Source organism: Gracilinanus agilis, chromosome 4 (assembly GCF_016433145.1).
Source record: "Gracilinanus agilis isolate LMUSP501 chromosome 4, AgileGrace, whole genome shotgun sequence".
Taxonomy (NCBI): domain Eukaryota; kingdom Metazoa; phylum Chordata; class Mammalia; order Didelphimorphia; family Didelphidae; genus Gracilinanus; species Gracilinanus agilis.
The window spans coordinates 250509922-250537892 of NC_058133.1; the positions used below are offsets into that span (position 1 = coordinate 250509922).

Consider the following 27971-nt stretch of genomic DNA (forward strand, 5'->3'; position numbering starts at 1 on the left):
CTGTTAGAGGACCTGGAAATGGAAGCGGCTGGGGATGCGAGGAGGGAACAAAAAACTGGAGGTGGGAGAATCATAATTCTCTGGGGGACAAATGTCTAGATCTGCATGAGAAAAAGGGCGGGGCTAGTTAAGTGAATATGCCAGAGAAGAAATTGAAATGTGACTTTTTAGGGAGTGGGGGTGTGTAGAGCAGAGATGGGAAAGCTACCCATTGACAGGAGGTGGTAGCTGTTTCTCTGATATTTGCAACCTAACCAAACTGGCCAGGCCCCCATCTTCTCACCATCCACTCTCATGCTGTGTCAGCATCACTCCTCCACTCCTTTAGATGGCTCCTACCTACGGTCATATATACTCCCAGAGGGTCATGAGAGGGCAAGAATAGACTGGGAAGGGATGAATTCCTTGGTCTTGGTATTGAGGAGAGATGTGTGCATTTGGGGTAGAATGTGGAGGGTGTGCAAGGACAGAATTAAACTTTTTTTTTTTTCAGGAGCAAGACAGCCAGCACTTCAGTGGGCTGGGTCTCCCAGAATGAGTTATGAGGGCTGGGAGGAGGTAGGAATAAAGAAGGGGGCTAAAAAAAAGGGAAATTTTTTAAAAGAACCGAATTTCTTCTTACTCCTTCCAGCAATACCTCTTTAATGCCCCCCGCCCACTACCCCGCCCCCCTTCCGTGCAGTCTTTGCTTCCTCTACTGCAGCTCTGAGAGCCCCTATAGGATCCCCCCGAAGTCGGGCGAGGGCCCCTGTCAGCTCCGCGGCCCACTCCCCGGGTGCTAGCTCCCGCCCTTCCAGGAAGTAATCGGGCAGCGCCCTAGCCTCGAGCCCGCGGCTCAATTCGTCCAGGAGCCCAAGGCAACAGGCCCCGGTATTCTCGGGCCGCCCCAAATAGAGGGCTGGCAGTCGCTCGCAGGCCCAATAAAGCAGGGTCCGCAGGAGGTAAAGCGTCGCGCAGCGGGCCCCGGCCACAAGAGGGCGCAGCAAGGCCTGGGCAGCGGCATGTGCCTGGAGCAGAGGCCTGGGAATGCGGGCCTTGAGCGCCAGCTCCTGGCGGGCGAAGCAAATTCTCCAGCAGAGCCCATCCTCCCCTTTGGCTCTGAAGCCCGGCACAAGGTAGTAGGAAGTAGGCCCAGCGGCCAGGGGACCCATCCAGGCGTGGGTCCGGGTTCCCTCGGGCCAGCCGGCCACAGAGACCCCTGGCACCAAGTCAAAGAGCAGAAGCCGGGGAGGAGGACCCGGAGTGGACAGAAGAATAGTAGTGACTCCGGCATGGCGGGCGGCATGGACCAGGCGCGGAGCGCCCGGAGCGGGAGTCAAGGAGACCGCAACCGCAGATACCGAGGAAAAAAACCAGGAAGCCACTTGGGTGGGGCACAAAGCGGGCCAGTTTTCCTGAGGACCCCGCCCCCAAGACTCTGCGATTGGCTGTTCAGGGAGTTGCTCTGTGACGCCACTGCGCGGCTCCTCCAATAAGCTGCTATTCTCCGAATCTCTCCAGTCACCACTTAGCCCCTCAACTGGCGCAGACAGCTCAGGATCAGAGGCCTCCAGCCTCCGCGGAGACCCCGCCGCAGTCTCCGTTTCTGTGACGTCACACGGAGGCTTCTCCAATGGGTACGCCCTTTTTACCTCCCCTTTCTCTCCCAGCTCGGTCGGAGTAGAGTGCCCCAGGCAGTCATGCCACGCCTCCAGGGTTGAGGTCCCGCCCACTCGCGCTGGGAGGCGGAGCCACGCGCTGCCAGATTCCAGTTCGAGGTCCGGCTTCGCCCCTTGGCCTTCCAACCAGAGCAAGGGCACTAAAAGCGTGAAGCCGGCATCGTAGTGGGGTCCCCGGACGTAGGGTCCCAGGGGTCCGGCCCCCAGATCGAGAGATCCCTCGCGGACTCCACCTCGTAGTAGCAGAAGTTCGGTCCGCTCAGGGACCCGGCGGTCCCGTAGGTGGATGAGACCTGAAGATAAGGGGAGGGGGTCAGTAGAGGCTCTTTTTCGGGCAAAGCTGAGAACTCACATGTCACTGGAGAGAGGACTGGAGGGACCAGAGGTGACACACTTACTAAGCAGAGAGAAGACAAAGTCCTTAGCCCGGAGGAGGTCGGCCCCGGGCTTTGGCCCACCGTGCCAGCTCTCTTGAACCCCGAGCTCTTGGATCAGTTGAGTCAGCTCCTGCAGCTGCGCTCCCGAGCAGAAGTCGAGGTCCGTGAGGGGACGGGCTGGGGCTGGGGGTGGTGGACCCCACCAGGGGGCACCCCCCCAGACCGTGGAGGCCATGTGGGGGCTGAAGCTGGGAAACACTGGAGTGGGGAAGGAGAATGGGGCTCATCCCCGGCCATTACCACTCACTCTTTCCCCTCTGCACCCCAGCCTATCCTGTGGAGCCTAGAGGGGCCTATTCCCAGGGTAGCTAAGAAGGTCTTGTTTAAGCGGAAAATGCGTAAATATTTTCCAGTTCTGCCCCTTTCCCCGAGTCTCCAGACTCTCGGCCCCAGCAACATGCGAATGCCCCATGTCCTTTAAGTTAGACCTGATGATAGGTGGTAAAAAGAAGCTGTCTCCTTCCTCCCCCCTCAAACACAAAGTTCAGCTCCGGGCTCAAAAGCAGTCCAGTCCCATCCTGTTCTGAGTACCAAAAACATCTCTTTATCAGTCCCTGGAGTTCCCTTCCCTTACCTGCTATTTGGGGGTTTGAGGGGATGATGGCGAAGTACCTCTGTTGACCATAGGGAAGAGAAGAGAAAGGGAGAGAAAGCTGCGGATAAAATCCTCCAGGTAACTTCCTCCTCTCCACCAGGGCACGCCTCTTTTACCTGAGGCTACACCCTCTCTGCCTAGACTCTAACCCGGAAAATTCTGGCCCCACCCCATTCCTAGGTTCCTCTTCCCCAGCTCCAGGTTTCAAAGATGTTTCTGAATCGCCCTGGGAAATTGAAGTCTTATCTCTCTCAGCTTCCCCCGATTCCTTTCCTCCAGCTCTTTTCAGTAAAAACGGGGTCCAGAAAAAAAAAATGGGGCAGCTGGGTAGCTCAGTGGAGTGAGAGTCAGGCCTAGAGACAGGAGGTCCTAGGTTCAAACCAGGCCTCAGCCACTTCCCAGCTGTGTGACCCTGGGCAAGTCACTTGACCCCCATTGCCCACCCTTACCAATCTTCCACCTATGAGAAAATACACCGAAGTACAAGGGTTTAAAAAAAAAAACAAACGGTGTCCAGAATTCACTTGGTAGGGAGACAAGGGTTGTATGCCAGAAAATACAGTTTAGTTTCTGTGTAAGCTATGTTTGGGAGTTGTCTTTTCGGGCCAGCTGGACCTCTGCTGCACCCTTCAGTCTAGTTGGGGAAAGGGGTAGAGCATTATAGACATTAAACTGAATTTATTTTTATAGTTTCAAGGAACTTCTGTAGCCAACTCCAACTCTAATCTTCAAAGGAATTTTCACTATAATACTGGACAAGAGAAATCTTAAAGATTCTACTTTTAAGATTTCTTATGAGGAAGTAGTTGAGGTAGGCTATTCCACTTTTGGACAGCTCTAATTAATTAGGAAGGGCTGCTAGAAGGTGAAATTGATAGAGTTCTGGGCCTGGAGTCCGGAATACCCAAATTCAAATCTAGCCTCAGAATACTAGCTGGGTGACCCTAGGCAAGTCAAAGACCCCTGTTTGTCTCAGTTTCCTCATCTGTAAAATGAGCCAGAAAAGGAAATGGCAAATCATTCCAGTATCTCTACCAAGAAAACCCCTAAAAAAGGATCCCGAGTCTGAAAAGACTAAACCACAATTAGGAAGTTTTTTCCTCATATGAAACCTAAATTTGCCTTTGAAATTACCCTTGATTTTCACCTTGGGGCCAAACAAAACAAATCTACTCTGACCTCCTGGATCTCCTTTCAAATACTTGAAGAGAAGCATCAAAGGCCCTCCTAAGACTTCTCTTTTCCAGGTTAAAACATCCCCTTTAGCATATTGGTTGCCCTCTGAACCAGCTCTGGCTTATAATAGTATATAGTGCTATAAGATTTTCAAAGCACTTTGCACTTTTAATTTTATATTCACAACAATCCTGGGCTGTAGGTTATTGTAATAATTTGGGAAATTATTTTTATCCTCATTTTGCAGGAGAGGAAACTGAGACAGACAGAGGTTAAGTGATTCAGCTAGGGTCATGAAGCTAGTAAATGTTTGAAGCTAGACTTTAAATCAAGTTTTTCTTCAATTTCTGGGCTCTATCCACTATGCCACCTAGTTGCCTCTAATTCCTTCCAGCTTATCAGTGTCCTTCCTAAATTATGGCAACCAGAACTGAACACACTAAGAGGGACTAACTCTTTATTCCTGGAAGCTTTGTCTTACTATACGCCAAGATCACAGGGTTTGGGGTTTTGTTTTACTTTTCTAACTTGTCATGCTAACTTGATTTTATAATTCATGAAAGTCTCCACACATTAATGAGGCATCTTATTTCACAGTACTAAGTCTCTGCCCCACCCTGTCCAATTTTTTTTTTCTGGAAAACTGTGAAGATGGTTGATTGCATACAAATGTAAGACTTTATATTTATCCTGTTGAGTTTCATCCTATTAAAATGACCATGGCTTAAGCCTTGACTTTCTTCTTGTATGTAACCCTCTCAGGTCTATATTATCTGATAATTTGATAAACATGCCATCTAGCTAAGGTACTTATTAAAATGTTCAACAGAACATCATGACTAAGCATGAATCCTTGAGGCACTCCACTGGAGACTTCAAGTGACATAGAAAATAATGACTGCATTTGGTCCTTAAATCGGCACTGAATTGGTCTGTTTGGATAATTGCTTAGGTCACATCTTTCCAACAGGACATGTGCCCTTCTCTACTTCACCTCATTTCCCACAAAATTTTAGATATTACTCACAGTGTTAGCTCAAGTCCTGTTTTCTTTATAAGTCAAGGTCTTGAGGGTTAGGGAGATTCATAAACAAGAATCAGATCTAAGAAGACTGGGTGAACTTGGGCAAGTCTCAACTACTATGACCCTCAATATCCCTGTCTGTGAAATTAGGGATTTGGAGAAAGCTCTGTAAATCATTTTATCTCATTTTAAAATTTTATTTAAAAAATATATTTTAAACCCTTACTTACCTTCTGTCTTAGAACCAATATTAGTTCTAAGGCGGAAGAGTAGTAAGGGCTAGGCAATGGGGATTAAGTGACTTGCCCAGGGTCACACAGCTAGGAGGTGTCTTAAAGTCATATTTGAACCTAGGACTTCCCATCTCTAGGCCTGGCTCTGAATCCACTAAGTCACCCAGCTGCCCCAAAAAACATTTTTCCATGGTTATGTGATTCATGATCTCTCCTTCCCCTTTCCCGGAGATGACAAGTAATTCCACTGGGTTATACATGTATTATCACTCAAAACCTATTTCCATATTATTCATTTTTGTAATCTTTTAAAACAAAATCCCCAAATCATATACCCACATAAAAAGTGATAAATCATATGTTTTTCTTCTGCATTTCTACTCCCATAGTTTCTTTCTCTCCATGTGGATATCATTCTTTCTCATAAGTCCCTTGGGATTGTCCTGGATCATTGCATTGCTGTTAGTAGTAAAGTCTATTATATTGATTGTCCCACAGTGTTTGTCTCTGTGTATAATAATGTTCTCCTGGTTCTGCTCATTTCACTCCACATCTTTCCTTTCGATCCCTCCAGTTCTTACAGAAATCAAGTGATTCACCATTCCTTATAGCACAATAGTGTTCCATCACCATCATATGCCACAATTTGTTAAGCCATTCCCCAGTCAAGGAACATCCCCTCACTTTTCCAATTTTTTACCTCCACAAAAAGTGCAACTATAAATATTTTTGTACAAACAAAACTGATTTTCCCATTTTTAAAAATCTCTTTGGGATACAAACCTAGTAGTAGATTGCTGGACGTAAATCGTATTTTAGAGATAGCTTTGCTTAGTGGATCTAGAAGGCCAAACCTGGAGTCAGGCCCTGTTTCTGAGATATACTGTCTATGTGGTCTTGGACTCTTAAGTAACTTCTAAGTGGCCCAAGTAGTTTTTCAAAAGTTTAAGTTACAGAAAGTTGCTTTTCTGTATTGAGAGAGGAAATTTCCACACTAGGAAGATTCCCCACACCAATTCCTCCTCCCTCTCTCTTCCAAACAAGTCCTTTTAAGCTCTAAAATGTGACAAAAAAAGCAAGCGGTCTTGGGTGATTTTAATAACTAGGGCTTGTGTAAAGGCTGAACTGGATCAAATGGAAAAGGTCAGGACCATAATGAGCCCAGAGGAGAGGATAAGGTTAGTCAGAGATCAAGACTCCAAAAGGATGCTTTTCAATCTAGACCCAAGCTTCTGTGGTCATAAGTACATAAAGTACATTCCAAGACTAGGACATTATTAATTTGAGGGGAGGATCAGGAGCTATATTATTGAAGCAGAAGTCAATGTTCATCACTGATGACCAGAAGTCCAAAGGAACTATTCAAAGTAGCATCAGAGATCTAAATAGGGCTTGAAAGGTGTAGGCTCCAGGCAAGATAAATATGGTAGATGATTGTAAGAACTCAGCAACTGGGCAAACAAGGACATGAAAAGGGAACCCCAATAGAGGGAAATCACCAATGTCTTCAAGACAACTCAAATCCCACATGCAGGCTACTTTGTGTGTGGGGGTATCCAGCTGTTAGTGCTTCCTTTCCCATATTCCTATTTATTCTGGATATACTGATCTCATATATATCTGGTTATTTGCATATTGTCACAAATGGCTGCTTTTTTGGCAAGAAATATTTTTGCTTTTCTTTGTATTTCTAGCACTTAGCACAGTGCCTGGTACATAGTGAATGATTAATAAATGCTTGTTGACCGACAAGGAGCAAGATTTGATTCATGGCTCCTTTTAGATTTAAAGGACTTGAAGTTTCTGAGCTAGAAACTACCAGGTTAGAACAAACCCTATGCCTAAGGCCAGATTTTAGTTCTGTAGCAGGGATCACAGGATTAAGAGTTGGAAGCAACAAGAAACCTTTCTCCTTTTACAAGTCAGGGAAGTGACGTGCCCAAGATTGAACAGATAGATTGGATTTTAACTCAGATCTTCCTGACTTAAAATCCAAGGATTTTTATACTATGCCTCATGGTGGGGGACAGGTTGTTGCTGAAGATTAAATAGGCACCTTCAGCCAAGGTTAAAAATGGTTTATATTATGGGTCTAAGTATCCAGGTAAATTCTCTGCTGTCTCATAGGAAGAGAGATGGGAGAAGGAAACATGTACTTATTAAGCACCTACTCTGTGCCAGGTACTATGCTAAGTGCTTTACAGTTATTATCCCAGTGGGTCCAACAACCCTATGAGGAAGGTTATTATCACCATGTTATAATTGAGAAAACTGAGGTTAAGTGACTTGCCCATGGTGACACAACTATAGTAAATATCTGAGATCACTCCAGTCCTTCTGACTCCAGGCCCAGTGTTCCATCCACTAAGCCACCTAGCTGTCCTCTAATGAGGGATCACAAGACTCTGTAGACCCAGTATCTTTGTTAGGGAAGTGCTCTCCATCCCTCTCAGTCTTAGATCTAAGCAGAATCCTAAGTGGCAGCTGGAAGATTCTACCTCCTTAGATGCAGCCTGGAAATTGGGAAACGAAAGAAGTCCTAGACCTTCTGAGCCTCTTTACAAGTGGGGGGAGGGAGTAGAATAGGAGACTGATAGTACCCAGTTCTATGGTGGTCTCTGTACTCTCTTTTATAGTAGAGCAATCCATAGACCTCAAGCTTCACCTAGACCTTCTTTGGAGGATAATCTTTGAACTATGTCACACAATTTCAGAATTTGAAAGCTGGAAGGAACCTCAGTGACCATCTAGTCCAATCCATTTGATTTGGATTTAAGTTCAGTAGAACTACCTTCAGATCCTAGCTCTATCTTAGGCAATCACTGACCTTCTGTTTTTTCATCTTTAAAATCAGAAAGCTGGACCAGATTGCTCTGTCAGGCCCCATTTCTAGCTCCAAATCCCAAGATCCTATGTCTTACATCTTTGTGTTACACCTTGTTTGGTCCCTCCCAACCCTCCATACATAGGGTTCTAAAGGCCTTTGGGCTGCTTAAGAGGATTTGAAGGAGTTAAGAAAGGGCAGTTAGCTCAAAGATCTGGTGTAGACTCTTCTCCCATACCAGGGGGTGGGGTGGAGCTAATCAGGTTCCAGGTTTCAATGGGCCCTGAATACCACCATGCAAATCTTTTTTCCTTTTTATGCCTGTCCCTTTATTACTATACTTTTTCCCCCAAGTCTTCATAATGGACCGGAGCTCTTAGTCTTCCCTCTGCCTGTACTTGTCAGAAGGGCTTCAGGAAGGTAGGAAGCCCTGGGGTTATAGCCTCTGGCTTGTTTCTTTAGTCTGTGCTGCCTGGCATCAAAGATCACATGACCTGTTGCCAAACCAGATCCCTTACTGGGAGGTATAATATCCAGAGACTTGCAAGCCCAATATGAGTTCCGTCTTTGGGAGTAAAGGGTCTGAGTGAGGGTGGAGACCTCTGGTATTTTCTGTATATCACAAGCCTTCTCACCCTTTGAAACCTCCAGAGGTTCTGCATAAACTTTTGAAGGCTGCTGTTGGTGAAATGGAGTCTGGGGATGTAAGGGGCCTTGGGAAGGACTGGGAAAGATGGGAATCTGGGGAGGGTTTGTAGAAGTATGGCAGGAGGAAGTGGGGTAGTCAGAAGGCTGTAAACAGGCAGAATTTGGGGGAAGCAGAACCTTCCTCTCAGAATAACCTTTATCGATATGGGACTTTTTGTTGCAAGAGAGCATGCCCTTATTACTTCCTTCAGGAAAGTTGGCTCTCTGCTCCCTGTATGCTCTATGCCCCATAGGGTGGTCATCAGGGAAAGTGGGCAGATTGGTGGGCCTCTCTGGGGTCTGAGGGCTGTGATTTTGGTCATTCTCACTGGGCTTATGTAGAGAGCCTCCATCTTTGGAGAGAGACACAGCTTCCACAAACTCCCCCACCTGGTGATTTGGGCCTTTCATCTTCCTGGCATCATATACCACATGGCCAGCTGAGAGATGAGGAATAGGGAGGTTGGGTACAAAGTTAGGGAAGAAAGAATAGAAAGCCTGATGTGACTTCTGAATGTCTCTGACAGAATGAGACTCTATATCCTCATTGTTCCTTGAGCTTGGAGGTTTTTGGCCAGGGTAGAAAAGGGTCTCAGGTCGTAGGAGTGGGATAGTACTAACTCCAGTAGACTGAGAATGGGTAAATTTTTCTGCCTTGTGTACCAACCCTTTCCTCTGTCTCCATAGTCCATGGGAGATAGCTGGGTCTCCAGAGTGGCCACATTGGGGTGGCAGCCAGCGGCACTGTGAGACCTTCTCATCATCTGTGTCTGGAGCCCAGTCCAGGCAGTGGGGTGTGCCTGTCAAGTTGGTTTGATGCTGATGGGTGTGAGAACCCCAGGGAATTGGGTTCTTGGGGTCCATGGTACAGCAGATACAGGTTGGGTGGCATCGTTGCTTGTCTGAGAGGGGAAAAGGGAGAAGTTTAGAAAAGTTTAAAATAGGGGAGGAGAAACTTTAATTGTTAAGGGGAATTCAAGTTATTATAGTAAAGGGAAGAATAAGGATAGAGGACAAAGGGAATAGACTCAGGGTGCCTCCTTAGACCCCACACTCACTTTTTTTGAAAAAATGATGTAACAGTATTCGGAGGGAGGCTCTCAGATGACACCAAAGCTGGGGGTTTGGGGAAGAAAGAGGACAGAGGATAGAATGAACAAGGGTAAATCCAGGTGACTGAACCTCCAGACTCAAATATGTCTTCCAATTCCCATTTTTGTTAGCCCCACCTCTACCCCCTACTCCTCTCAAGATATCCCAGGTGTCCTGCCTCCCTCAGTACCCAATTTCCCTATCTTCCCCCTCCATAACCCCTACCTCCCCCAAAACCCTCCTGTATCTACAGGGACACTGGGCTTTTGCTCTCCCTGACCAGCATCACCGCATTCATTCCAACATTCAGCAGGATCACGCTCCCCAGAAGTAACAGGATCGAGTCCCCCAGGTCCTGGCACTTCCTGGGGTCGGGTCTTGAGTATACTTGGCCCCACTTGCAGGACTTGCTTGCCCATGTTGGGGGTCCCAGAGTCTCCTGGGGTTCCCCAGCCCCCTCCCTTGCCCGCATACCCTGGGAGCTCAGGTTCCTGTGGCAGGAGGTAGGGAGGTCACGGGTCACAATGGGAAAGGGAGGAAGGGTCACAATGAGGGTGGGAGATGAATAGAAGGAGCCCACCTTAGGTCTTTCTCAGTTTTAGGCTTCTATGGCCAATTATCCCTTAGCACCTAGTTCCAAAAGTAGCAGCTCCAACTAGGACTTCTGGGCTGACTCATTCATTCAAATAAGCAATTATAGAACCACAGAACATAGAACTTCAGAGGTAGAAGGGACTTAAAGCACTTATTTAGTTCAACTCCTTCCTTTAACAGGTGAGGAGAACTGAGAGGTCCTGTGGCTTACTGAAGGTGACACAGTTCCTAGGGGCAGAGAGCTAGGACAAGAAACCTGATCTCCCATATATTATTCTATTTTTTTCCTCCAGACTACATTGATACAATTTTTTTATTATTGTTTTTTGACATTTTGTGATTACTGTTCTCTCTCCCACTCATCCCCTTCCTAAGACAGCAGGTAATATGACACAGGTTGTACATGTGTTATTATACAATACACATTTCCATGTTCATAATGTAAAAGAAGACACATATTACTTACACTAGAGAAAAATTGATAGAGGAAATAAAGTGCAGAATAGCATGCTTCAATCTGCCTTCAGACTCCGTCAGTTCCTTCTCTGACAGTAGATAGCTTTTTTCATCATGAGTCCTTTGGAGTTGTTTGTCCTGGATCCTTGCATTGCTGATAATAGTTAAGTATTCCTCGCTGGCCACGGGAGGGGGGGAGGGGAGAGGGTATTCACAGTTGATCATTGGACACTATTATTACTGTGTACAATGTTCTACTCCCTTCGCTTGGCATCACTTCATATACACCTAGGTTTTTTAGTGATTATCTTGTTTGTCATTTCTAACAACACGATAATATTTCATTACAATTATATATCATAACTTGTTCAGCCATTTTTCCTTTTTCTATCTCACTGGGATACAGACCTAGTAGTAATATTGTGGGGTCAAAGGGTATGCACAGTGTTATGACCCTTTGGGTGTGGTTCCAAATTGCTCACCAATAATGGTTGTATCACATCCCCAACATTTATCATTTTCCTTTTTTTTTATAATAGCCAGTATGATAACTGGTACCTCAGAATTGTTTTAATTTGCTTTTCTCTAATTAATTGTGGTTTGGAGCATTTTTTCACATGGCTATAGATAATTTTAATTTTTTCATCCCAAAATTACCTATTCATATCCTTTGACCATTTATCAATTGGGGAATGTTTTATATTCTTATAAATTTAACTCAGTTCTCTATATATTTGAGAAATGAGACCTTTGTCAGAGATATTTGCTTTCTTCCTTTCTAATCTTGCTTGTATTGGTTTTGTTTGTAAAAAACCTTTAAAATTTAATGTAGTCAATGTTAACTATCTTATATTTCATAATATTCTCTATGTCTTGTTTATTCATAAATTCTTCCTTTATTCATAGATTTGCCAGGTAAACCAATCCATACTTCTCTAATTTTTTATGGTTTCACCCTTCATTTCTAAGTCATGTATCCATTTTGAATTTATCTTGGTATATGGCTTGACATGTTGTTGTGTGCCTAGTTTCTGCCATACTGTTTTCTAGTTTTTGTCAAACAGTGAGTTCTTCCAAAAGGTTGGATCTTTGGCCACTAACATGGCCATTCACTACAGTGTGCTGAGAGCCTATTCTTATTCCATCGATGCACTACTTTATTTTTTAGCCAGTACCAAATTGTTTTGATGATTTTATAATATGGTTTGAAACCTGGTGTAAGCTACCTACCTTTCTTCATATTTTCATTAATTCCCTTGATATTCCTGGCCTTGTGTTCTTCCAGATGAATTTTATTATTTTTTCTATTTCTATGAAGTACTTTTTAGGTAGTTTGATTAACATGCTACTGAATAGATAAATTAATTTAGGTAGAATTGTCATTTTTATAATATTGGCTTGTCCTATCCAGGAGCAACTAATGTATAGTTCTAATTGTTTAGATCTGACTTTATTGTGTGAAAAGTGTTTTGTAATTGTGCTCATATATAGTTCCTAAGTTTGTCCTGACAGGAAGACTCCCAGGTATTTTATATTGTATAGTTATTTTGAATGAGATTTCTCTATCACTTGCTGTTGGTCTTTATTGATAGTTTAGAGAAATGCTGATGATTTACATATGTTTGTTTTATATTCTGCAACTTTGCTAAAGTTGTTTATTGTTTTGATTTAGTTTTTGATTGATTCTCTAGAGTTCTCTTACTCTAGTATACCATCATATCATCTATAAGTATACCATCATATCATCTACAAAGAGCTTTATTTCCTTGTTGCCTATTCCTTCAATCCATAATGGGATAGATTTTTTTTAAACCCTTACCTTCTGTCTTAAATATCAGTTCTAAAGGACTAGACAATCAGAGTCAAGTGACTTGCATAGGGTCCCACAGAGTGGAAGTGTTTGAGGCCAGAATTGAATCCAGGTCCTCCTAATTCTAGGCTTGGCACTTTCCATTGTGCTACCTAGCTGCCTCTCCATGTAGTGTTCTTTAAGCTATGCTGCACCAAGTTCTTAAACCAGTATTAGATGCTTTGGTGGCCTACCCAGGTTTGGGTGCCAGAGTCAGCATCTAAATTAATAGGGGTGGTCTTCTGGTTTCTGTTATAACAACCTTGAAGGATCTAGGTCTCAGGTCTCCCTACAAGGCCTGATCAGGAGGGGAGGGGTAGGGGGACCATAGGGTATCATTCTTGGCCAGTTTGGGTGAAAGGGTAAGAAATTACTAAGGCTTATTGGCAGGGGACATTGCCTTACAAGCCTCCTTATCACTTGTCTTAGTAACCATGGCTAAAGGGCTGGAAACCTTGGGCTAGGGGGTAGAGGCAGATAGAGGAATTAAGTCTTGGGAATAGCATCCATCAGACTCCCTATCCAGGGTCCCCTAAACTTCCCTACCAAAGACGGAAGAATGCGATCTCTGTTGGCCTCTTTATTCCCGACTTCATCTCTGACAGTGTCCCTCCCAATATGAATCAGCTGTCCTCAAGCTTTTCAGTTCATCCTCCCAGCCTTGGTTCTCGGTGGAGAGTGCCAAGATGTGGAAAGATATGCGGGGGTTGTGACAGGGGGGCTGGAATAGGTCTCACCTCGTCGCCCTCGTCCTTCCTGAATTTGCCGCTTCAGCTCCAGGCTATCATATACTTGGCAGTTGGTGATGCCCCCTGGGTTCCTGCTAAGGGGGGTGAAGGCAGGTGCATGGCATTGTTCAGAGGCTGGGACACGTGCTGAGACAGAGGGCGAGGGCTGGGAAACCTCAGGGATCTGGTTCTCATTTGGGGCAGAAGCAAGGTAGTTTTGTGGTTCACGGTTCTGGAATCTGCAGAAGGAGATAGATGTAACTATTGGGATCTTGGGCTCTCCTTCATTTCCTTTTATCTCTGATCTATCCCGGTTGATGAAGGATGAATGTCTTCCTGAGGCCTGAGTCCGATTTGGGATGTTATTCCATTTAGGCACAGCATCAGCATAGCTCTGGGGCTCAGGGTTTTTAAGAACACACTGGGGAGTCTTGGGAACATAAAACCCCTTGGCATCTTGGGGCCTTTGCCTTATACGGGTTTCACAAACAATCTGGCCATTTGGAGGAATGGGGTTGTGGGTGCCAGGCATACAAGATGGGTTGGGAGGGAACCTTTGTGTGAATGGTGGGGAGTTGTGGGTGGGGGCAAGTTCCATGTTCTCCTTTATATTTTGAGGCCAGCGGGTCGGAGGTGACTGATAATAAGTCTCTAACCTCAACTCAGACTTTGCTTCCACCCTTCTGGGAACCCTCTGGTCTTGAGGAGGGAGGTTAGATCCCTCTGGATAGTAACTCCTCCAGCACTGCCTGTAATGCCTGATGTTTCCAGGTGGATGGGTTGTGTTCCAACTCTGCTGGTAGTTGGACTGTGGGTTCTGGGAATCTTTACAGTCATCTAAATCTGTGTCCCAGGTTTCTTGGCAACAGAAGGCAGTGGGTTGGGGTGAAGATGAGGGAGGAGGGGATTGGGGCATGCATATCCGAGGTTGGTGACGGTGTTGAAGATAGTATTGGCGGGCACGTTCCCGGCGGCCCCGGCAGCTTCCTTTATAACTGCCCGAGTTCTGAGGGTCTCGACGACGTCGGTTGAGTGCAGTGTGAGCCACGTTTAGAGCCACAGGGTCCAAGGTACAGTGGATGCACAGAGTTGGGAACCCTGACGCCTTCTTATCAGAATTCTGGGGCTTCTTAGTAAATTGACCTACTGGAGGTAGGGTGAGGGCAGTGAAGTTGGGGAGGAGGACTGGACAACTAAATACACAGGTCCCCTGTGGGGAGTAATGGTGTAGGATGTGGGGGGCCAGAGGGCCAGACACCTGAGTCCCCTTGAGAATGGAAGCATTCAGGTGATGAGGGGTGGGAATGTCAGAGGACAAAAAGGAAGGGAATCAGGGTCTTTCCCCAAGCCCCACACTCACCTTTATTTCGAAAGAAAACAAATGTTCCGTGTAGGGACCTCAAGAGACTGCGACAGATCTGAGGGATAGTGGTGGGGATGGGGGATCAAAGAAAGTAATGGGTGTGAAAGCATGTTGTGCTAAGGCTATTATTGTTTAATAAAGACCCAGGCCCCTTGGCCCCAGTTCCCTCCCTGTCACCTTTCCTGGCTCCCAATCATCAGGTTCCCTCAGCTGTTCTCTCCCACCCTCCCAGCATCCACCCTTGTCCTTAGAAGCCCAGGTGACAGCTGAACAGGGCCCATCCCTGACCAGAATCATCACATTGATTCCAAGGTTGACCATGATGATGAGGCTTATGAGGAGCAGGATTGCGTCTACAGGATCAATGTTTCTTGCATGGTGGCCATAGTGCCTCTGTGACTCATACAGGACCTGCTCAGCCATGGTGGGGGGTCCCGGGGTTACCTGGCCTCACCCCGGGGCCCTGCCCACAGCTCACACATGCCAAAAGGTAGGAAGCCAGGATTCCTATGTGGAGGGAGATGTAGCTCCTGGAGGGGAAAGGGTTGGGTCATAATAGGGAGAGGCAGTAGGGGTCACAATGAAGAGCAAGCTGCTGAGGGCTCTAATCCCTTCACCTATATATTCATTCATCTTAGAATATCTCCTCTAGCTGCCTTGATGCATCTTCTCCACCTCTTCCCATCAATTTTGCCCTCAATGAACATTGTCATCCTTGTCTTGAGAAAAATAGCACAGCCATCTTCCCAGGTACCAAAATTAGAAGCACTTCCAATGTTTCTCCCTTCTCTCTCGCATTTAACATATCTGTAACCCAATGCTTGTTTTCTTATTTTGCTTTTATGTTCATTTGGCTGTTTTGTGTTATGTTCATGCTATAGCAAGGTCTGTTTGTTAATTGTTATGCAGAGATACTAATGCTTAGAGCTAAGTTGTACTTTATATGTTGGCCTATTGATGTGTTTTTGCTGCCACTGGCTAGCCATGCTTATGGCTTTTGAATGATTGCCAGGCATTATGGCTTATGCACATATTTTTGAAATGTGCATGTGTTATATGTTCTGTCTGTAGTTAGGCATGTTGTCACTGTAGTATACTCTACAGGGATGCTCTTTATAGTGCTATGTCTGTTGCATATATTGTTAAAGTACATTTGTTTTAGTTTAGTTTCGATACTGAAGGTTTCCATTCCTGGGATGCCAGGAAAATCATCCTTATTGCTTTAAAGCACTGTTGTTTGTATTTATACTGTATACAGGTATATTTATTTATAGGTTTTGGACTTACTTCAGCTGATCTTTGCAAGAAACTACAGAGTTTTGGCCCACAGGAGGAATGGAAGCCCTGCCCCAAGGTCCATTGGTATAGGACTTTCTCCTCACTGATGGAAATTAATACTCTTTCCTAGGCGAGGCAGAATTGGTGAGAGCAGGAGAACTACAGCCTTCTTTGGTCTTTTTTGGGACTCTTCCAGCTTCTAGCCACTTTGGGCATTTGTGGCTTACAGCATTAAGACTGAAGATGTAAGATGCCAACCCTCCTGAAGGAAAAGACTCTGGGAAGACATGGGAGGAGCTGAGCCTCTATCATGTCCCTGTTCCCAGCTTGCTACATTAGAGATCAGGGAGCTTCCCTTTGAGTGAAATCCAGGACAAGTTCTCTTGGTTGAGCTGACTGACCCTGTTCCCCGCTGGGAAAGCTCCTTCACTCTGTTTTGTCTGGTATTTATTCTCCTATGTATGCCTTCTCTGATTTGATTTCTGTTTTGCTACAATTTGGATAAATGCATTCATTTGTTTTTTGCAAGGTGTGTTCATTGTGGAATTGGTATTTGATGGGAAGAGGGTTATGCTTTGGACATGGAATTTGGGGTCCTCGCCAAAAATGACATAGAACCATCATACTTTAACAATAGTTAAGAGATCAGAGAGAGAGATATATAAGTCTAACTTGTTAACCCTCTCTCTGAGGAGAGCAAAGTGGTAGCTTCCAGCTTGAACTTCTAGCTTCCTTTCCTAGTAGAAATTAAAATCTCTTTTGGAGAAGGGTAGGGGAGAAGAGGCTAGAGATGTCTATTTTTCATTCTTTTGATCCACACAGCAATACCCCCATGCTACAGACATGAGATGAGCCCTCTGTAGGGCACTTTTTCTACATAATGGTACATCCTTCTTCTTCCATAGTACAGTTCTTTAAAAATCTCCTTCTCCCTCCAATCCCCTTGAAAACAATGGCTGCCAAACTTGAAATGGTCAATAAATCCAATCTTCTTCCTCACCCCTCAACCTTTTAGAATCTTTAGTATAATATCCCCTCTGAGGCCCCTTCCCCAATATGGATTTACACTTGGTTTGGAGGTTTACTTATTACTTTTGGGAGCCTTTAACCTAGAGGGTTTGGGTTTCTAGTATTGTTGTTCATGAGCCCCCACTGATATCATACCCATTTAGCCAGTTAAAGTTAATTAGAAAAGGTATTTACAGGGGCAGCTGGGTAGCTCAGTGGAGTGAGAGTCAGGCCTAGAGACAGGAGGTCCTAGGTTCAAACCCGGCCTCAGCCACTTCCCAGCTGTGTGACCCTGGGCAAGTCACTTGACCCCCATTGCCCACCCTTACCACTCTTCCACCTATGAGACAATACACCAAAGTACAAGGGTTAAAAAAAAAAAAGGTATTTACAAAAATTTTATTTTTATTCTGGACTTAAACACCAAATAGAGTGAGCATTTCTACATATATTATAGAATAGAAGAGGATTATATGTGAAACTGTAGATCTCCATTACCTATAGTTTGCTTTTCAAGTGTGCAATAAATTCAACATGTAATTTTCAGAGTTCTATTTATTTGTGATTCCTTCTTTTTTCTATGTCTATCCCAACTTCTTCTATTCTCCTTAAAAAAACAAAAACAAGCCAGAAACTCATAGCAAATACGCATAGGCAAACAAAACAAATACCTGTGATGGTAGTGTCTGAAAATATATATCTCACTTTCCATCTTGAGTCCATCACCTTTCTGTCAGAATCCTCTAAATGCCCATGCCCTGAGGCAAAGCCCTAGGCTCTTCCTTTTTTAATGGACCTATATCAGCTTAGAAGATTTATTCTTTTTTTTCCCCAAAAAACTTTCAGTCTTAGAGTCAATACATAAATATTGGTTCCAAGGCAGAAGAGCAGTAAGGAACTAGGTAACTGGGATTAAGAGACTTGGCCAGTCACTCAGCTAGGAAGTGTCTGAGGCCTCATATTTGAATCCAAGACCTCCTGTCTTTTTAGGCCTAGCTTTCTAATTCACTGAGCTACCTGCCCCTAAAAAATTTCTAATGACTTCTAGGAATTTATCTATACTTCTATGTTGTTTTATATTTTCATCAAAGACTTAAATAAAGGTATAGAATGGGTATATTCTGGCTTATTCTCCTAGGGACAGGCCAGCTACATCACCCCCTCAGGATTCTAGGAGTTTCATTGAGGTGTTTCAGTGTCATTTGTAATCCACCACCCTTCACCACCCTTCACCACCCAGGGCCCCAGGGGGAAGGTCAGGGATAAGTAGGTGATCAGGGTGAAATTAGGGGAAAACAGAACCCAGGCTTGGGATTGCAGGGACTTTTATAGTCTCAGCCCAACTGTCAGTTGGCACCTGACCCATGGCGCATGCCATGGGCAAGATTCCATCCAGGGTAACTGACAGCTTAGCCTAGGCTAATATTGCAATGCAAGACCCTGCATTACACACTTCTCTTATTCCTTATCCATTGACTCAAACCCTCACCAATTATATCCTCCTCTCATTATTAGCTACCAGTGTGTTACTAGCACCACAGTTCCATTTAACTAATTAACATCAAATAGCTTTTATAAATGGATATTATTTTTAAAACTCTTACCTTCCTCCTTAAAATTAATACTACAAGGGGGCAGCTGGGCTAGCTCAGTGGATTGAGAGCCAGGCCTAGAGACGGGAGGTCCTAGGTTCAAACCCGGCCTCAGCCACTTCCCAGCTGTGTGACCCTGGGCAAGTCACTTGACCCCCATTGCCCACCCTTACCACTCTTCCACCTATGAGACAATACACCGAAGTTAAGGGTCTAAAAAAAAAAAATAAAAAAATAAAAAAAAAAAATTAATACTACATATCAGTTCCCAGGGCTAGGCAATTAAGGTTAAAAGACTTACTCAGGGTCACATGGCTAGGAAATATCTGAGGCCACATTTGAACCATCTTCACATCTGCCTTTCAATCAACTAGGCCCACCTAGTTCTCCCTACAAATGGATATTTTCTTTGAAGATGTAGCAGTAACAGAAGTACAGACACTTCTGCTACAATATGAACATATACTCTCCTACCTTGGTCTCTGGAGAGAGGAGGCTTATTCTGAACACAATTTCTATATAGCACTGGTCCCACCAACTTCATAACAAAATGCAGAATCTCTGCTTGATGGGTTATTTTTTTCAGTTCCTACTAGGGAACTGTGCTAGGCTGGTGGCTACAAAACCAACCAACTCAGATTCTGGGAGGCTTGCTCCCTTGAGCTTTAGAAACAAACAAGGTTAGTCTCCAAATTAATCTCTTCTACAGCAAAAACACAATCTCCAAGGTAAAGAACCAAACCTTCTTTCACAGGTTGGCCTCAGGTGTAGAGAAGCCTGTGTACTTGCTCTTTCAGGACTCTATCTCTCACCAGGTGCCATTACTGAAGGAATCAGATTCAGAGAGAAATCCAACCAAGAGAGTGGCTGAGGCCAATTAGGACCTTTTAAAGAAGCCTCTAGTTCTTTTTTCACAACCAAAGCCAATTAAAGGGGGGCTGCCACTCACCATGGCAATTAGCATATTTGAATCAGTTAAAGAATGTCTACTCATGTCTCTCCAAGGCATCTCCTTACTACATCATCACAACATTCCTAGAATCTACATATGGGAAATTGCATCAGTCAGACAACCTTAATGTCCTCTGTACAAGCTCATAAGGATTGGGTTTATTGGATAGTTCTGTTACACAGACATTACAGACAATGTGTAAAAGATACAGCGATAGAAGATGGAATGACAAGTTTGAGGAAGAGAAAGCAGAGTTTATCTGGAATATAGATTTTATTAAAGGAAGGCAATATGAAATAATCCTGGAAATGTAGGCTGGGCCCAGATTGTAAAAGACTTTCAATGCCAAGATGAAGAGTTTGTATTTTGTCATAGAAGATTATCACAAGAGCACTGAGAAAAGAGGGAGAGAGAAAAAGTAGAAGAGCCAATGATGTATTTTTTTTTAGTGGGGAGGTGTATATTTTCATCCTGGATAATGATGGGACTAGAAATCATAAGAGCTAATTAAGTCATTAAAGGTCCTGTGAGGTTGTTCCATTTGCAGAATATAATTTTTGGGTGAATCCTCTAAAAAAGTCTGGAGGTCACTGAAGAAGATCATATCTGTGGCCCCTTGGGCACATCCATATAACAACAATGTAGTTTTCTGATGGAATCTATTTAGTCTTCATATTTCATGACTTTACTGTTATATTTGGCACTGTTGACCAACCCTTCCTCCTGAATATTCTCTTCTCTGGATTATCATTACATTACTCTCTCCTGGTTTTCCTCTTACTACTCTAACTGCTCTTACTCAAATCTTTTTTTCTGGGTCATGTTCCATGTCATACCCTTTAATTGTGAGTGCTCCCCAAAGCTCTGTCCTTGAGAATGCTTATCTTAATTCTTATGCTCTCTTTTTTGATGATTTCATCAGCCCCCATGAGTTTAGCTGTCATTTCCATGAAGATGATTCATAAATCTATACACAGATAGCTCAAATATCTTTTTGCTTTTCAATCCTACATCACTGATTGCTCTTTTTTTTTTTAAACCCTTGTACTTCGGTGTATTGTCTCATAGGTGGAAGATTGGTAAGGGTGGGCAATGGGGGTCAAGTGACTTGCCCAGGGTCACACAGCTGGGAAGTGGCTGAGGCCGGGTTTGAACCTAGGACCTCCTGTCTCTAGGCCTGACTCTCACTCCACTGAGCTACCCAGCTGCCCCCTCTGATTGCTCTTTTTAAAAATTTTCTTCTTCAAGGATCTCTGGGCAGTTATCTTTGATAATTTGATAATTTCTTATAATATGATATCCAAGGTTTTTTTCTTGACCATGGCTTTTAAGTAGTTCAATGATTCTCAATTTGTATCTCCTGGATCTATTTTCTAGGTCAGTTGTTTTTTTCAATAAGATATTTAATATTTTCCTCTATTTTTTCATACCTTTGATTCTGCTTTATTATTTCTTGATTTCTCATGAGATCATTAGTTTCTAGGTGGTCAATCCTGATTTTTAAGATATGATTTTCCTCTGGCAGTTTTTGGTTCTCCTTTTTCCATTGGCCCATTTCTTCTTACATTACTTTCATTTCTTCTTGCATCACTTTCCTTTCTCCTTCTGTGTTATTGGAAATTTTGGGGTCCTTGAACTACATTTCCCATCAGCCCATTGGCTTCCTGTCATTACATGATGACGTAGACAGTTTTGTGATGACATAGTCAGGACATAGACAAAGTGGCTGGTGTTCTACTGCCTCTTTTTGCTCCTGATTCAGCGTGGTGGTGGCAAGTAATGGTGGGCCTTTTAAACTGACTAAGCCAGAATGGCATGTGGCTTCATTTTCTATTGGCTACTAATAAATCTTTAAAAAACAATATTTTTAAAGTTATCCTTTTTATATTAATTTTATTTCTTACATTAAGGGCAATCAGAAGTTTTGGACAAAGAACTCTCAATTTTTTAAGATAGCCTAGTAAAAGCCATGCTGTTGCTGATAGCTCCAGCTGCCTATTTTTGCCTGATCTTCCCTATCCTTCACCTTCCAGATAACTTCCTGATTTCTCCCTGGAACCAGAACTCCTTTGCTACTGTTCCCTATTCCAGATGGTGCTTGGAGATCCTGGACCTTCCTGGAGTTGTTGCCACTACTGCTTGGAACCAATCTCCTGAGGCTTGGGAAGTATAATTCCCCTTCTTTTTCATTGTACACAGCTGAGTTTCCTTGCTGCCTGCCTTGGAAGCCCTGGTGTTTCCTCTTAGACAATAATTAGCCTCCTAAAAGGGCTTTTACCTGAGGAGAGCTTCTAACCCTTAACCGCCCCCCCCCCCACTTGGATTTTCAAGCCTGTGGCTTTTACAGTCCCTGTCCTGGTTAGGCCTCCATGCTCTGCCTGTGGGGGAGGGGCCTGAGATAGTACACGGGCCCTAGCATTTTATCCCAAAGGGAAAGGGGAAAGAAAGGTTACTCTTCAAACAAGATGTAGAATGGCAAGCATGGCCCGCATTGCCTATTTCAAACAGATCCCAGTTGTGGGATGTTTTTTCTTCCTTGTGATTATCCTGCCTGAGACTCAGGGGAGAGATTCATCCCCCTATGTACTCTGGCCATTTGGGCCTGCCCAACCTCTGAAACATACCCATTATGAGGTTCATCCATACTATGCTCAGTGCAAAATTCTCTCTCGCTATGGGAGATCCCAGAGCTCAGATAAAAAGAACTGGAATGGATTAAAAAAAAAATTTTTTTAAGTCTGAGCCTCCTCAGACTCCACTGTTTTTTGAAAGTCTCTGTATCTTGTACTTTGCTGATTGTTTGTTTTACCAATTAATTTTGTTGTTTAAAGTTCATATGTTAATCTGATCAATATCTTCCTATTACACTGAATCATTTTAAATTACTGTTTTGGGCTATTACATAAATTATGTTCATGATTTTATTGGACCTCCTTAAATAGTAAACAAGTCTATTCTGATTGGTAAAAAGGTTTTTGACTACACTCTTGTAACTTGTCATTTGCTTATATTATTGTATTTGCTAATTTCTTTAAGTTTTTATTTTTTAAAGTTTATCTGTATTAATCTATTTAATATCTATTCTGTTATATGATTCTTTATCTGTATCATTTCCCCATGATTTTACTGAACAACATGTCATTGTGAAAGCCCATGATCATCTTACACAAATTTTTTTTTTAAGTTGTAAAAAGCCACCCATAAGTCTTATGTATCCTGGATTTGTCATCTTAACTATTGAGGTCACATGTTGCTTATAACAAGTCTTTTCTTTTACTTTGCCTTTGTTAATTGTCACATATGATGATGGATGGATTCCATCAAAACTGGTTACAATATACAATCTTGAAAAATATGATGACTTAAGAATTTAAATTGTAATTTATTAAGGGGTCTTTAAAAATGACTTTAGAATACCTAGTACCTTCTGAATGGATGATAGGTTTTCATATATATATTTTTATTATAAAGAATGTTGTGTTGAAAGGTAGAGAACCAAATAGAAGTTCCTATACAAACTCTTTGTATATAAAAGCAGGAAGCTGAAAAGAGCTCCTGCATGCATGATATTTTAACTCTTTATTTTAATTTGCTTTCCTACCAGAAGGATCTAAAATTCTTGGTTATATTTTAGACGCAAAAAGTTTTTTTTATCAGCTTTGTGTTTTTTTTCTAGGCTCTGCCCTACATTTGGATGGAGGCAGTAATAGATTTTGCTAAAAATATCTCAGCAAAGGTTGAATTATTTGCTACATCTGTTGAATTTGTGACAAGTATACATTTTTAAAATATCACACAAGTGGCTACATAGAAACTCATGCAAATCCTATATGATAGTGGGTTTGTTTACTATTGTTATTAAATTATTATTGTAATTTTAAGGAATTTTGGTACTTTATTTGAATGTACATTATAAATTTGCTATTTTGTAAAATCATTTGTACCCACATAGTAATTCATGGCAAAGCTTAAAAGGAAATGAATCTCATTTTTGGGGTGAGAAACCTTTCACTGATTCTGTTATGTATTTTTGACTTTTAAAACATTCCTTTATTATTTTTTCCCTTGTATGTGCAAATACAGTTTTGAGTTTCTTTTTTGTCTCATTTTGTACTTGAATACATTATCAATATTAATCTTTTTTTATTTTTCAGTAATATAAGTTTCATATAAATATATATTTGATATACTATTAATGCATACTCAAAAGCTTTAGACTGTGGAAACCTGCCATCTATTGATAAATATTATGAGACTATGATTAATGTTTCTGTCTGATACTAGGAGAAGGGAACAAAAGAGCCCACTATACAGTGCAAAGAAGCACAAGGTCAAGGAGAACAACCAATCCCAAAGGGATTGATGAGAAACTGCACAGTGCCTAGGAGCACAAGGTCAAAAAAAAAAAAAAAAGACCAAACCAATCCGGGTAGGATGGACGAACCTCCATGCCAATACTGAAGGAATTGAACCTAGTGTTTGGGGTTCAAGGGTGAGGATATTCTGACATGTTAGAGGCCAGCCTCCCCTGAGCCACTTCCTAGTCAAGTACCAAAGGTTGGCTGTCATCATGGCTCCCCCTATCTCTGAGAGTGAAGGCATATTGGACCAGGGAATGACAATTCCCTTTCACACAAAAATCTGGTCCTTTCTTCTCTTTTATAAGTGTGACAACTTTCTATAGTCGTCTACTGAATGGTAATTGCATAATTACATAAATCACTTTAATTGGGCCTTGATTTAAGGACCCTGTTATAAGTTTGTTTTTCCTTACATTTTTGCACATAAGACTTTGACATTTTATATCTCATCCACAAGTTATTTTTTCTCTTTTATTTGGATTTTTTGATGTTTTTGTATTTCTTTTGCTAATTGACTCATACACCCTCATAACTCTGCCATGTATCCTTAGCTGATCTTGGTGTTTGTCTTTAATCCTCTTCAGGGGTGAATGTGTTATAATTATCCTCGGGGGGGTATGTATGTATTATAATCTATAATGTGAAGTTTAAATTCTTTTGAGAGTAATTTTAGGATAAGAAAATTGCTACCTCCCAGAATCCAGACAACGAACCTGTTTGGAAAAGGCACCATGAAGATGCCTGCAGCGACCCTACACTGGTCATCAAGAAGATCTACAATGAACTTTGGGGTGCAGTTGATTGAACTGTGGAGGGGTCAAATGCATTTGTTTTGAATGTACATTTTTATGCCAAAAGGGGACTGAACCCTAATTGCTTTTTGTCAATGTGCCTAGTAATCATTGGATCATTGGTTTTGCCCTCCCCCCCCAAATTACTGTAATTTATAAAAATAGTTGTTTTCATGATCCTTTTGGGGAGACTTGTCTCCCAAATAGGATCATAGTGGGGAATGTGTTATTGGAAATTTTGGGGTCTTTGACTACATTTCCCATGAGCCCACTGGCTTCCTGTTGTTATGTGATGATGTAAACAGTTACATGATGATATAGACAGGAGGATAAAAGTGAGTGACAGACTCTCTACTGCTTCTTTTTGCTCCTGATTCAGCATGGTGGTGGCAGGTAATGGTGAGCCTTTTAAACTGACTAAGCCAGAATGGCACATGGCTTCATTTTTATTGGCTACTAATAAAACTTTTAAAAAATATTTTTAAAATTATCCTTTTTTTATATTAACTTTATTTCTTACACTTCCCACTTTTCCTCTGCCTCTCTTAATTGTTTTTGAAGTCCTTTTTGAGTTCTTCCAGAATCTATATGTCCAGTCTGACAGAGCCAAAAAGACACTTGGGCCAAATGAGAAAAATCAGCAAAAAAAGACAGGCCTGAACTTCTCTGAAATCCTTTGCCAAGGCCAGGTTCCAAGACAACTAGGGCCCTTTATTAGGAACCAAGGTTAACTCCAAGATAAGTTGTCATTCCTCAAGTGGGCCCCAGCTGTCTGGCCAGACTCCTCAGACAAGCAATATCTGCAAGGTCTCTTGCTTATTTTAGGCAAGAGACCTTGAAGCTGTATCTTCATAGACACATGTATGCAAAAACCAAAACCTTTGTATTCTGTGTATGACTGAATTTGCATCTACTCAGTTCCCCTCTTCTCACTCCATTGGTTCATTCTGATGTAATGCTTATGAGTCCTGATTGGCTTTCAATGATAAAATATTTCTTTTGTAAAATCACATATATATTGTACCTATATACTCAATAAAATTGAAACAAGTTGCTTGAAGGTTATCCCCTCAAGACCATATAACTCAACCAGTGGGACTCCTGTACTGTCTGTCTTTGTTTCTCTGTCTCTCCCTGTGTGTGTCTGTCCTCTTTGGAAGCCAGCAATTTTCTTCCTTTGGACTGACTTATCAGTAGCAGCCTGCAACACCAATCCATATTTTTCTTTTGGACTTTGGGTGTGTTTCCTTTGCTTTCACTGTCCCCTTCTATGTCTGTACCTTGCTCTTTGTCTCCATAAAAATTCTTTAGTTAGGTGCTTTTTATTTGCTCATTTTTTCCATCTAATTAGAGGTAGGTTTGGGAGATGTACCTCACCAATTGCTGATGGACATTTCAAACTGGATGTCCCACAGACATTTCAAACTCAGTATTTCCAAAGTAGAATTCATTATTTCCCCCCCCCCCCCCCCCCGCTCCCCAATCAACCTTTTCTAAATTTCCCTATTTCTGCTAAAGGAACAACCATTCTTTTAGTTTCCCAGGTTTATGACCTTGCCATTATCCTGACTCCTTACGTCAGAGGTTGGCAACCTTTTTGGCCATGAGAGCCATAAACACCACATTTTTAAAAATGTAATTTCGTGAGAGCCGTACAGTGCTCATAGTGCATGCTTCTGTAACAGTGTGTGCTCCTGTAACAGCACCTGAAAAAAAATTGACTTTATGGCTCCTGCAGAAAGAGCCATTTCTGGCCCTCAAAAGAGCCAGATATGGCTTGAGAGCAATACATTGTTGACCCCTACCTTACATCTTCACATCTCTCAAATATGACCTTGTAGACCACCCTCTCAAATGGGACATGAAAATAACCTGAAGGTACCTATCAGGTGTTTTAAAGTTGAACAAAGTTCTATTCTGTTAAAGGATAAGGATGAGTCATGGCATGACACGGAAAGACTTTTACCCAAGTCTAACCCAAAATGTCAATGTACATCTTCAACACATATAGTTGTTACAAGACAAAGAAAGTATAGCTGTAACAATGGTAAAGTTTGCTTAGTGACAAGACAAGTTTGTTCAGCATCAAAGATTCTATTCTCAGAGTTTGTCAGTTTGTTTGGTGATTGAAAGTCATAACAGCCATGTTGATTGGGGAGGTGGTTCCTTCAGGTGTTTTCCATTACTCAGAGCTGACATAGTCGGTTCTGGTGTATGGTTTTGACAGCAACAGATTGACAGCAGTGGAGTTCACCCTGAGTGTATTTGCACAAAGGACTGTTGTTACACCAAGCTCACAGCACATTTTGATTGGGTGGTCTATGCTCAGCAGCTAGGTCTGGGCCCGGAGCTGCTGGTCTGGACTTGGGGAACATGACAACTCAGGAAAATGAAAGATAATTAACCAGGGGTTAATTTTGGGGTCCTGACAACCTCTTTTCTAGTTCATACATCCATCACCTTAATTTAGGCCCTCTTCACCTCTTATCTATATTATTGTAATCGTTCATTAATTGTTTTTCCTACCTCAAGTTTCTTCTTACTGTAATCTATTTCCTACCTTGCTACCAGAGTAATTTTCTTTAAAAAATTTTTTTTCTGAACCTAATCATTAAAAAAGTCAAGCATTTTCATATTAAAAATAGAACACAAAAAGATGATCATATGTAAAATTTGGAATCTCTATATCATATTGCTTGCTCTTTTAAAAAAAAGCATAATGAATTTAACCTGTTATTTTAATGGTCTTGCTTATGCTTTCAGAAAAATCTGGGAAGACTTACATGAATTGATACAAAGAGAAATGAGCAGAACAGGAGAATATTGTACACAGTTTCAGCAATATTGTAATGAGTTGGTTTTTCTCAGCAATACAAAGATCCAAGACCACTCTGAAGGACATATGATAAGAAATGCTATCCATCTCCAGAGAAAGAGATGACAAAGTCTGAATACAGATTAAAGCATATTTTTCAAACTTCATCATTCCTGGGTTGTTTTTTTTTTTGTGTCTGTTTTATTTTGCTACAGGGTTAGTATAGAAATATATTTTGCATAACTACGCATATATGTTGTTGAATTGTTTCAGTCCAATTCTTCATGACCACAGTTGGAGTTTTCTTGGCAAAGATACTGGAAAGGTTTGTTGCTTCTTTCTCCAATTCATTTTACATATAAGGAAACTGAGGTAAATAGTCTCTCTCTCTCTCTCTCTCTCTCTCAAGACGTCTAAATGACTTGCCAAGAGTCACTCAACCAGCAAGTGTTTGAGGC

At 42.4% G+C, this 27971-nt stretch overlaps 2 protein-coding genes across 2 annotated transcripts; both read right to left on the reverse strand.

The window, feature by feature from the left end:
• Positions 1–641: 641 nt before the first annotated feature.
• TMEM102 (transmembrane protein 102) lies at positions 642–2698 on the reverse strand. The gene is made up of 3 exons (XM_044673799.1): positions 2670–2698; positions 2057–2293; positions 642–1951 (listed from the first exon to the last, which is right to left on the reverse strand). The coding sequence occupies exons 2-3, from the start codon at positions 2268–2270 to the stop codon at positions 642–644; spliced, it is 1524 nt and encodes a 507-aa protein (XP_044529734.1). The 5' UTR covers positions 2271–2293; positions 2670–2698.
• A 10569-nt stretch (positions 2699–13267) lies between these two features.
• SPEM2 (SPEM family member 2) lies at positions 13268–15139 on the reverse strand. Its single transcript, XM_044673796.1, has 3 exons — positions 15005–15139; positions 14714–14771; positions 13268–14499 (listed from the first exon to the last, which is right to left on the reverse strand). Exons 1-3 carry the CDS (start codon positions 15137–15139, stop codon positions 13268–13270), a joined length of 1425 nt encoding a protein of 474 aa, XP_044529731.1.
• Between the last annotated feature and the right edge of the window lie 12832 nt (positions 15140–27971).